Here is an 11,564-nt window from a genome sequence, read left to right on the forward strand (position 1 = left end):
ATCGCCTAAGGGCGGAAGTCGTTCGAAGGGGAAATGTTCCATCCGATACGCGTCCACCACTGTCTTGTCAAGGAAGAAATACGTCAAGAGCGATACAATAGATGCAGTCTGCTCTGGAGCTGGTGTGGCGGAAGGATTCTAATGCAATCACCGTAATGCAGGCATCAGAGACACAGGAAGAGGCAGACACCGGAAATATGTCACACCTTGGGATCGAGCGGGACATATCGCCGGGGAATGAGCAAAGGAACAATTACAGCAACAAGTGTGAGCATGGCGAGCTTCGCCCAGAGTAGTGTGCCCTCGGCCGCATCTACAGGGGTGAGTGGGACTGTCGCGAGCGGCCAGGCGTCACGGTAGATGTAGACAAGCCATGTAGATGCGAGAACGACCGCGAGATGGCGTGTCGTCGTGCCTATCGTCGAAGGCGCGGCGAGAATCGAATGCAGCGCAAGGAGCGAGGAGTATGTCTGTGTAGAATGTGAAAGAGCGTGCGAGGCCCGTTGCAAACAATACGTACAAATGTTACACAGAGCGCGAGATGCAACCAAAAAATGTTGAGCTGCAGTTTCTCTGTCATGTCGCCCCATCCCATAGTGTATGCAGTATAGATGGTCATTCCGAGCAGCGCGAGACACCCCGCGAGCCGTACGGCGTTGAAGATTCGGATAGATGTGTCGACCGGCTGCAGGCTCGCGGCCATCATGTTTGATGCTTCTATCACGTCGTCAAAATCGGCCTCTGCACTGTCACTAATTTCTGCAGCATTGGATTTCGAATAGAGTTTTTGGAGCGTAAATTGGAGGAGAAATACAAGTACGGATGCACATGCGACATAGCCGGGGATGGCGAAGGTATCGAGAAGACAACTGCAAATATAACGCGAGGGGTTAGTTTCCGTTGCACCACTGGCACGATCGTAGTAAACCAGTGTGTAGACCGTGCACCTGTTTCCCTCCCATATGGTCCAGCTATTGCTATCCGCAACCACAGGCCCCAGCACCACCTGCCCCTTGCCGAAGTCACGGTAGTCTCTCTCTCGATCTGCAATCCAAGCTGCCATTTCAGCCTTGAGCTAGATTCCTTAAGCCTGCGCGCAAGGCTGACGTTATATAGCTCGATATTTAGCGACCGAGGATGTACAGTCATCAAGGCGAGAATGGAGAACGCGCGCAACGCGAGCCCCATCAGCTAAAGTTGGTATCGTAACCGCGGTGAACAGATTGGCGCGCCTGTCAAGATAGAGGCTGTGGGGCTGACAGCAGACTAAGATGCTGTACGCCAATCACAAGCTCGCAAAGCTGACAGGGATTCGATCAGGGGTATCATACAAAATTCCGCGATAGATATAACGGGACGGCCATGCAAAGCCGTACGACGCTTGAGACAAAGTACTCACGAGGGATCACCGTCGTCGTGGACACGTTCACTTGCTGCGGCGCCCACCACAAACGGCGCACTGCCGCTCATCCTCAAACTGTACGGCAAATTTCGTCAGTATCATGTCCCCCGTAACCTTGGTTGTCCCCCGTATGTCGCACTAATGTACGGTCGCCCGCGCCGCTGATAATCAACGAGAAGCGTGACCTTGCGCATGGATCTTGCGCAGCGGAGCGGGAGGAACGCACTGGTCGCAAGCGCGAGTCCAAGGACATTTGTCCTGAACTATGCTGGGCCCTCGTGGGTGTCAGAGCCGGGCAGGACGAAACGGAACTCTCACGTCTGCGAAGAATTATACGTCCAACGCGTCGATATCGCTGCTATAGTAACATTTGGACCCTACGGGAAGTGATAGCGAGAGAGAGAGGCGGACGGAATGGAGCACATTACACTAGCGGATGGGAGCGAAGTCGAGCTAATGAGGTGGGGCAAGTCAGGGACGCGGGCTTGCTTCTCGCTTACGTACGCACCACTTCGCCAACTTGAACGCATACGGTAAACTTTGGTCAGTTGGACACAACCACATCGGTCGGCAGTTTCAATTTCGGTCGCACCTTCGCCCTTGCTTCTTGAGTACATGGTCACAGGCCAACAACGGTAACGGCGCCTTACATCATGCCGACTCTCGCGCGTACGTCTGGCTTTTGAACCTCCCGTGCTGCTACTACGTGTGGCTCCTCTCAGCAGTCCGCTTTGCCTGCCGCTGCCCGAAGGCCAGCAAGCCTCTTCGCCACGTGCTTTGCATAAAGCGGGGGAGGGCCATCGTGCGACATGAGCATCCAACAGATACGGTGCGTGTGCACTGTTCGTTGGCCGAGACTGTCCCCGGGATTGCCCGCTGGCTGTCAAAAACGGCAGTGCAAGGCATACACAACCACTGGCTACCAACCTCAAGCATATTGTACATCCTGACAACGTGAAGGATCGAATTGCTGAAACTAACTGAGTTATTATCAGAAAGGGGTCACTGCCCCGCATGCAGCGTTTACGGACCTGCCATGTTCAACATAAAACTTGTATACAACGCAGATGAGCCACTGTAGACAAAATATACTTCCAGACTGGTGGAAAACATTGCACCGAGCGCGTCAATACAAACCGATATCCACCTGCGATCATTAGTCAAACGTGCCATCAGACAGATATAATGAACGAACACACCAATTTAGGTTGTTGAACCTCGAGGCCCTCGTGTACTTACCGATAGGCTTGAAAGATTCCTTCCTAAATAAATCCTGCCAACCGTAGGCCCTCATGGAGACTGTAGGATTGGTCATTCACATCATTTTTGATATGTTTGACAAAGATTTACTCAGACCTGTAAAAGCAGCACTAAAAATACCGAGAACTGGGGCGCGAGCATTACTTATTTCACGCTTGACGGATAGCTGTGCCTTCATGTATACTTGACCCATCCACGTCCCGGCTGCAGCGAGGAACGTTCCTGGGGAAACGAAGATCGGTGATAGGCACCAACGGTTACATGTTTGACCAGCATGCACATCGTCATGTTCATGAGTGTCAAGACAAATGGCAGGTATGCCATTGAACGTTTAGAAAGCGCTTATTTGTGCTTCGCATGAGTGATATATAAAACATGGGAGGATGGCACGTACCTGACTGGGGCGGACGTATCATAATAAGCTCGTGTAACCGCAGTTGTTCAACTAGGATGGCAGCATCGACCACAAGTCCATCCATAACGCTTGTCGGCAGGTTGTCGGCCGGCTATCATCATTTGTTCCGATTTACACTTCGCAGCACCTCGATGCTGATCATCGCGTGTGATCTGTCACGACAGTTCCATGTCGTAAGGCCGTTTACAACTAATTACATGCGGACGACATACCGGCTGAGGGCTTACATCTGTCAAATTATGCATGGTGCTTCATTGTACAAAACTGAACCAGGGAAAAACCGAATTGAATTATTGTCTGGTATTCTTGAGCGATGTTTTGATGGCAAAATCTCGGGTGCAACAACTACATCTGCATATACCCATTAATAAAGCAAGAACTGCAAGCTTATAACGGCTTGCACTGTCCAGCATCTGCGCGGAGCACATTCGTGCATGGGTTATCCTCAGGCTATTGCTCTGAAGGGTTGATTCAGCAACATCATCATTGACATACGCGACAACTGACATGGTATCCATATTTTCACTTCTCACATCCCCTCGACAACGAAGAATGCGCTATGCACTGGGCGTGCGCATCTTACAAGGATAGTACATGTTCCTATCCCATCTTCTGACTTCAGTGTGGTGGTCAAAGGTTAAGTCAGTCTGAGCCTGAAGCTAGGAAGTGTTATGTAGATACCTTATTGCTTACACAGCAATGAAGGACTCTGACCCCCATTGCTATGGCAACTATCTGTTATCAGTGCCTTAAAGCTGGGGCCTAGGCCTTTAGACCTTGAACCAGTAGCACATTCTCCTCCCTCCTTTTTAGTGTGTCAGAAGGTGCAATGGACCCTGAACTCACCCTGGGATGAAGTGTTTGGGGTCAGACCTTCTGATGTTCTGATGATCTTTGAAGAAACCAGGGGTTCATAAGTCACCTGAGCTGAACACAGGCAGTAAAATTCCCAGAGAAAAGAGTACAAGAGGGTAGGGAGCTGTCTGTGATATCCAGCAACTCTGCTGTTACCTCCGTCGCCGTCCGTAGACTGCACTCCAGTCGACGCATTCATCATGAGCAATTCGGAATCTACAACTCATTGGCAGGGGGAGATCATGCAGCAATACCTCGAGGTCATAGAGAAGGAACGCGAGGCTGGCTACGAGAGCGACGAGGCCATGTCCACCGACTCAGAATACGAAGAGGAACATTCACTCCCTGTCGACGTCTCGCACATCTCCTCCGCCATTTCCTCCATCACACTTTACGACGCGACGCACCCCGAGGACATCGAGTCCGACGATTCCGCCTTCAGTAGCGACGACGAATACGCGAACGACAATGCTCGGGAAGAGCAGCGTTTGCGACGTCTGCTAGTCCTCGGGCGTGCGCCACCGAGTCTGCTACTCTTGCGGGGAAGGCAGCTTACCGATATGCAAGAGGCGTACATGAAGCAGCTCAACGACGCTGACATTGAGCTCGCTGAGCTGACGAACACTGAGCCCCAGACTATCGCGCAGCGCCCCATCACCGTAGACTACCGCGAGCCCGTCGACCTACGCGGCCCGGATGTGACGACTATTGTGCGAGAGCTACGAATGCGCTCACAAAAGGAGATCGCAGAAGTGGAAAAGCCGGACGCTGTTCGTTCATTGGTTTTGCTGGCGCAGGCGCTGTTCAGGAAGGAGCGGGATATCAAGCGGATCTATGCCACCAGGGAATGAGGGGACGTCAAAACGTACCATGATAGTAACTAATAGCATAAGTGCGAAAGCATTCATTCGAGTCATATTGCAATGGTCAAGGGCGAACTGAGCAAGTGCGAGGAACGCAGCAACGCGCTCGATACGACTTGTCACAGTGCACACGCTTTGACGACACGAAGTGTCACACGCAAGTCACACACTCAAGAAACATCCAATCAAATGCCTCATTGCAAAAAGTGGGCTGTAGCATTGAACTCTTTGATTCAAAGCGATCACTACACTACCGCTACACTCGAGTCGAGAATACTAACGACGACTATATGTTCCGAGGAAAAACTGTGCACAAGTAGTCTGCAAGAGGGAGGGGTACAAATACATATATACTCTATTAGTTAGACATGGCAATTTTTGAACCAAAAGCATATCATAAAGTGAGCGTCCAGTGTGGAGAGCAATAGTAACCTGTAGATGGTGAATCTAGAAGTGAGGGGGAAGATTAAGGAGATGATAAAGCGTAGGCAAAGCGTATCGTATAAATGTTGGTATGGTCGGTTTGAGGGAATCCTGGTCGTCTTCACCGTCTACGCCAAATCATGACTTCGAAAAACACGTAATGGGAAGCCAGACATCTTTCCAGAGCAGGCATACTGGCTTTCAAGCGCTATGCTCCGTATCCACCGGCTTCTCCTCAACATCTTTCGCTGGTGCCGGTAGCGTTGGGACGAACTTTGACTTCCTCCGAATGATGGGCCCAAACTTGTACAATACAAATGGAATAGGTCCCAGGAGGATGGCGATAAAACCAAGAAGGGACGACGCCCATCGGGGACCAAGGCGTTCGTACATTTGTGCTGCAAAGAGCGGGAAGCCCGCACCAAAGAATGAACGAGTGACGGTGTTGGCAGCGAGTGCGGACGCAGCGACGAAGAGGTAGGCATCAATCATGTAGTTGAACAGAGCGAGGAAAATCCAGACGATGCTCCAGCCCAGCGGTAACCCAGCGACGAGCGGTGCCCAGTAGCTCACATGCGGATAAGACGTCCACCCAAACCAGAAGAACGATACAGCAAGCATGGGCGCGGCCCACATTGCGATTTCGAGGCGCATCTCTGGCGGGACAGGACGGGGAGCATGTCGCGCGCGGGCCTTGACGTAGCGAGGATTAAATATTAGCAAGTACGCTGCGACACCGGTTATTCCGCCAAGGAATATTGGAAGGAAGGATAGGCCGAGGAATCCCATGTTGAAACCATGCATTTCGGTGAAAATGATCGGGTATGCTTCGAAGAGGATGTAGATGCATCCATACACGAACTGTTTCCAGCGTCAGCAATCCGGCCGCAAACTAGATCGTAGTGCTACTCACACTCATGTATAAGCAGATTGCCAGGAGCATGGGCTCTTGGACGAGCATAACGAACGGCCGGCCCAGTACATGCGTAATGAGTGGGATAATCTCGAGCGTCTGCCGCTCGAGCGGAGCCCAGTAGCGGTCATCGCCGGTTTCCTTGCGTAATCGCCGAGCCTTTCTCACCAATAAAATTGGCCTTGTGAGGGAAACCGTCAGCCACCAGTTAAATATACGGAACGGGACTGACGTACAAATATGTCTCCGGGAGTGTAAATATTAAAGCAACCAGGCATGCACCGGCAAAAAATGTCAACAGCCAGTAGACCCATCGCCAATCGACGCCAGCGACCGACATAAAACCCGACACTACAGGGCCCAGAGTAGGACCAGCGAACGGTGCAAGAGTGAAGAAGGCTAGCGCCTCCCCACGAGTGTCGGCATCCCAGATATCTGATATTACCGCGCTGGAATAAAACCTCAGTTTTCGGGAAGCATGAAAACCGATAGATTACTCACCCGCTATTCGACAACGGCGCGGCAGCGAAAGTCCCACCAAGGAATCGGAATATCAAAATGGCCGCTGTATTAGGTGACAGTGCGCATCCAACTTGAAAGCCGGTGTAGAAAACGAAAGATATAATGAAGACATTCCGCCGTCCAATATATTCGGAAAGTGGACCCCAAATGAGCGGACCAAGACAGTAACCGGCGACAAACAGCGAGATAGTCAGGGTTGCAACCTCCTCACTGAAGTGGAACACATCCATCATGTCGAAAATAATGCCTTCTGGCGCAGAACTCGCAAATGTGCTTGAAGAAGCAGTCAGGGCTCAGTTCGGCGATGTAAAAAAAAACATGGACATACGCGTTCAGCACAAGAACACCAGCTAGCATGGTCAGATACCAGCGATATACCCGCGACCATGATTTTGGATGCTCGGGATCATCTTCTGCTATCGTTACCTCGTACTTATCCCAGCCCTTTTCGCCCTCATGCGGGCCATATGTTTCGCGCTCGAATTGAGACAGGACATCATCGTCCTCGCGGTCATGTGGAGACTCGACGACTGTCGAAGAATGCGAAGTTGTCTCCACATGGGATGCGTGCGATTCTGAATTGAGCTGCCTTGACAGCACTGGGGGTGATTCCTGTGCGGTAAGAGAAGGAGATGGAGGATTTCGCGGATGAGTGGACGCCATGAATGTTGGAGAAGGGGAGAAACGGGCAGATACGGGCAATATGAGCACAACACGAATGAGCCAACTGGAGAACGAACTCCACCTTTACGCTTTAGTATTGTCAGCTCGTGCGGCCGGAGCGGTCGAATGTCAGCAATGAAAGTAAGGCTTACGCCGGCGCTTCAGTGTACCACAGGTCCAAGATGAGTCACATTGTCACGCTCCTCCGCGCGGGCGCGGGGAGCGGCGTGACAAAGTGAGTCACATTGGAGCGCTGAGAAACGAGGATCCTCTGTGACGCGGCGGGTGACTGATTTTGACCCACCCTCTCCGCGCCGTCGAGCAACGCAAGCAGCCGTCCGACAGAGGCGCACCGGCCTGTGGGAGCGACCATTTTGGCAGTCATGCTGAGTAACGCGCAGAGAAAAACTTATCTCGCGCAGCGCACTAGCCAAGTGTCATCTGCACAGAGACTTTGTCAGCACCATACAAGTGGATACTAGCGATGGATCTCGACATGTCCGATTTCCGTCGCTGATATGACTCGACGATGCTCGCGGATTCGGCCATGGCTCGGCGATGAGGAAGCATTTTAGCAAAAACAAATATCAGATTTCACTTGGACCTGGTCGAAGGCACTCGTGATATGCGGAACATTCGAGTCGCTGGAACTTACGACTGTACGCCTCGGGCCACTCGTGCGAACACCGACAATCAATATTAATCAATGACGAGCTCTTGATCATCTGTCAGTGCAAGTGTCCGACAATCCGGACTTGCTTCATTTGGGCACTCGGTGATGGTGCTGAAAACACAGGAGGTGGCTTGGCGTAGTATACCACACTCCTTACAGCCGCCGGTGCGCCATTATAAGAGCCTGCTAACCACAAGTTCAGTAAATTGCCCTAAAGATTACTACGATGAACCCTTAATCAATCAAGGGGCTCAACGCGGCGCTGCAAATGACAGGAAACTCACACGTGGTTGAGTCGGTGGCCTAGATGAGTCTTTGCTACCATATCCCCTCCCGCCGCAAATGTTCGTCAGCTTGTCGTCTAAAGGGAAGAATAAGCGCGACCAGCGCGGACGAATGTCGATGGGGGTGAGTGAGCACGATGGACGAGCGTCAAGTGCATGATTATATGGCTTGCAGCTGAAACGGGACACTTTCACTGCCCGATCTCCCGCCCGCGTTTCACCCATCAACTCGAGCCCGACTCGAGTCTGCACCAGAGGCTCTTCATCAGTTATGCCAGCTTTTGCTCGTCGCTCGAGCGAGTCTTTTCGTGCTGTCACTGCTAAGGTACTTGGTATGAACGGCCTTCCAACGGTGTGGCTAAATTTCCACATGATTCGAGATATCGCTAAAAGGACCGACCCGGACGTAGTCCGAATCCCATCAATTACCATGAATATATGCTTCTCCACGGAGTGCGGGTGGGGGCTGGTGGGGGACCATCAGCTCCATTTTCCCACTACTTACGCCGCGATGTAGCGCATTGTACGAAAGTAACCCCGCACTGCGGAGCCCAGATTACGCACAACACCACCGTACAGTACCTCGGCCCAGCTTCCTCAGCTCAGCAGCGTAAACGCTTAGCCTCGATCGAAAATAGCCACCACTACCAGTCAAGCGGCTCAAGCCGAATTCCTAGAAGAGTGAAAATCCTTTGAACCGCTGGGCCAGCAATCTGCATGGGATTCGGACGCGAAGTTTGAACAGCCTACTCGAGCTGTCAGATCATGATTCACGGTGTCACCAGATACTGGCAGCAAAAGGACACTCTACGCTACTCTACGTTCCTCGTGGCATGCCGTGCGTATGCTGAATTCTGCTCGAAGACTCAACTGTGTTACCACAGCGCCCACAGAATTGCAAGTAGATCGTGATTCCATTAGACGCAACATGAGGGACATCTCATCACGTCGTACAAACCATTAGATAGCTAATGCATAAGTGTACATTCATTGTCGCATTACATCGCCCATTCTACAGGGACACGGACACAGACAGAGATAGAACAGCCCTCAGACGGGCGGCGCACACCCAAAGCTCGTCGCCTGCGCGACCTTGAACGTCTCCATGATCTCCGTGCCAGAGCCGTACATGCCCAGACACGCCATTGCGAGCGCGGCGAAGGCGAGGATGAAGTTGAACATCTTGAAGTGCCACGGGCCGCCAAAGAAGCCCTGCACGACGACCCGACGCCACGTTCAGCACATGAGCATGCACAGAAGAGTAGAAAGACGTACGCGACTCCACGAGAGCTTGCCGTCTGCGCCGCGGCCGTCACGGAGGAAGTAGAACCCGAAGATGAGCGCAGGTGGGAAGGTGTAGGTGAACTGCATGATACAGATGGCGGCGACAAGCCCGGAGATGGTCTGCACCTGAGGGATGGCCGCGCCGACGATGAACGCAAGCGACCAGTAGAGGAACACCATGCCTGTTGCGCAAACGACCCGGCTGTTAGTACCCATCCATGATACTTAAGCACAAAGCCGAAGTAGACGCACCAGTCCAGATGATACGGCCGGCACGGCTGACGAGTGGGGGACCTCCGAGCATGTCCTCGACGATGCTGTAGTACGCGACTTTGATTCCAATATTGCCGTACAGACCGGCGGCGATGATGCCAGTTATGACGGCGAGCACGTTGCCGACCGTTTGCCAAGAGTACTTGCTGACGCCCTGGTATGCAAGACCGAGGGTGTACTGGCCCTGGTAGCTGTACACAAACAAGCCTGGTCGGGCGAAGAATGAGGCTACAAAGCAGCATTGAAGAGAGGAAGTGTCATACCGTAGAGAAGGTAGGCAACGAAGATCAACAGCTGCGCAGAGCACATGCCCTTCCAGAAGTCCCAAGGGCGGCGCATCTCAGCGAGCATCTCGGGGAAGATCATGGCACCTCCGTAGGCTATGTGCGCGGCGATACATATCAGAGAAGGACACCATGAGTACTCGATGAAAAACACCCACCAAACACCATGTTCATGATTCCATTCACTTTTGCGGAAATAGGCTGGCTGACGAAGGTGGATGTGATGACCGGGCCATCTCCAATGGCAGGGCCGTATGCGGCTTGAGCAGAGGCGTAGTTCGGAGGCGAGTGCGCAACGAAACCCATGGAGATGAAGATGATGCTAGAAATGGGTCGGAAACAATCAGGACTCGGTGCAGGGACAAGTCCAAGCTGCTGCTTACGCCAAGTTGATCCATACGGCACTGCGGGTGCAATCAGTGAATATAGCGATATTACAAGGCGCGAACCCAGATAGACGCACGAGTTTGCGAGCCAGCCGTAAGATTTGAGCGAGCGGATCTGACCGATGACCATACCAACGAACGCCCAGATGACGATGCATACCGCGAAGCAAAGCTACAAAAACGCGCGCGTGCGCTCGTCAGTCCGTGTCAGCCATATGCAGCAGCATACACGCACATGTTCTTTGGAGATCTGGCTGATTGATTGGCCGTTACTGAGGCAAAGAGTGCCAACGTTGATGATCAGCTGGATGCTCTGTAGAATGGAGACGGTATGGCGTGCAGCACGGCCGAAGATACGATCAGCGAGATCGCCATAGGTCTTGACGGGGAAGACATCGGAATCAAGCTTAAGGAACAGCCACCAAAGGAGGAGACCGGTATAGCAGGCGATAGCGCCCATCTGCCAGACACAGAGATGCGAAATCAGCCGCCGCGGTGAGTCTGCTAGGAGGTACGCACGAAGAAATACAGAAGGACACCGGGGACATAGCCCACTTGGCTTAGTGCGTAGGGCGCATTGAAGGCTAGAAGTGAGGATGTGAACAAATTCCATGTGCGGACGACAGGACAGAGACATACGCCCAAGGATATCGGTTGTAATCAGATAGAAGGCAGCTGCCCACTGATGACAGCACCGAGTATTAGCGTGGGAGGCGGGGAGCCGGAGAGCGAATTGGGGCTTACCGAGGCAGAGCGGAGAGCTCTCTGGGCGTTGAGTCTTTCCCTCTCATCAGCGGTGAGAGCAGCCTCAGAGGCGACAGCATTTGTGGAAGATTTCCTGTGCATATATATGCATGAGATTCACGTTGCTGATGTAGGGGAGGCGACACACTCATTGCCCGAGGAAGAGTCGGGGGACGGAGGGCCCTCACCACGGTGTTGGAGTTCCTCGATTTCACGTTGGCGGACAGCAGCCGCAAGGTATTCCTCAAAGGAAACTTTGCCATCTGAGGAGGAGAGAAAGGGCGCTGAGACGGGATGTATGTTATCGAAAAAAAAAAAAA

At 52.5% G+C, this 11,564-nt stretch overlaps 3 protein-coding genes across 3 annotated transcripts; 1 reads left to right on the forward strand and 2 right to left on the reverse strand.

The window, feature by feature from the left end:
- Window positions 1-200: 200 nt before the first annotated feature.
- On the reverse strand, window positions 201-1,063 carry FIBRA_04427 (uncharacterized protein; the record flags this gene model as incomplete). The annotated part of the gene is made up of 2 exons (XM_012326228.1): window positions 201-470; window positions 521-1,063. The coding sequence occupies 2 exons, from the start codon at window positions 1,061-1,063 to the stop codon at window positions 201-203; spliced, it is 813 nt and encodes a 270-aa protein (XP_012181618.1).
- A 3,069-nt stretch (window positions 1,064-4,132) lies between these two features.
- FIBRA_04428 (uncharacterized protein) lies at window positions 4,133-4,783 on the forward strand (the record flags this gene model as incomplete). The annotated part of the gene is made up of 1 exon (XM_012326229.1): window positions 4,133-4,783. One exon carries the CDS (start codon window positions 4,133-4,135, stop codon window positions 4,781-4,783), a length of 651 nt encoding a protein of 216 aa, XP_012181619.1.
- Window positions 4,784-5,419: 636 nt separating this feature from the next.
- On the reverse strand, window positions 5,420-7,316 carry FIBRA_04429 (uncharacterized protein; the record flags this gene model as incomplete). The annotated part of the gene is made up of 5 exons (XM_012326230.1): window positions 5,420-6,079; window positions 6,132-6,312; window positions 6,368-6,580; window positions 6,633-6,926; window positions 6,982-7,316. 5 exons carry the CDS (start codon window positions 7,314-7,316, stop codon window positions 5,420-5,422), a joined length of 1,683 nt encoding a protein of 560 aa, XP_012181620.1.
- Between the last annotated feature and the right edge of the window lie 4,248 nt (window positions 7,317-11,564).

This window comes from Fibroporia radiculosa (genome assembly GCF_000313525.1).
Source record: "Fibroporia radiculosa TFFH 294 genomic supercontigs, scaffold3050, whole genome shotgun sequence".
Classification (NCBI taxonomy): domain Eukaryota; kingdom Fungi; phylum Basidiomycota; class Agaricomycetes; order Polyporales; family Fibroporiaceae; genus Fibroporia; species Fibroporia radiculosa.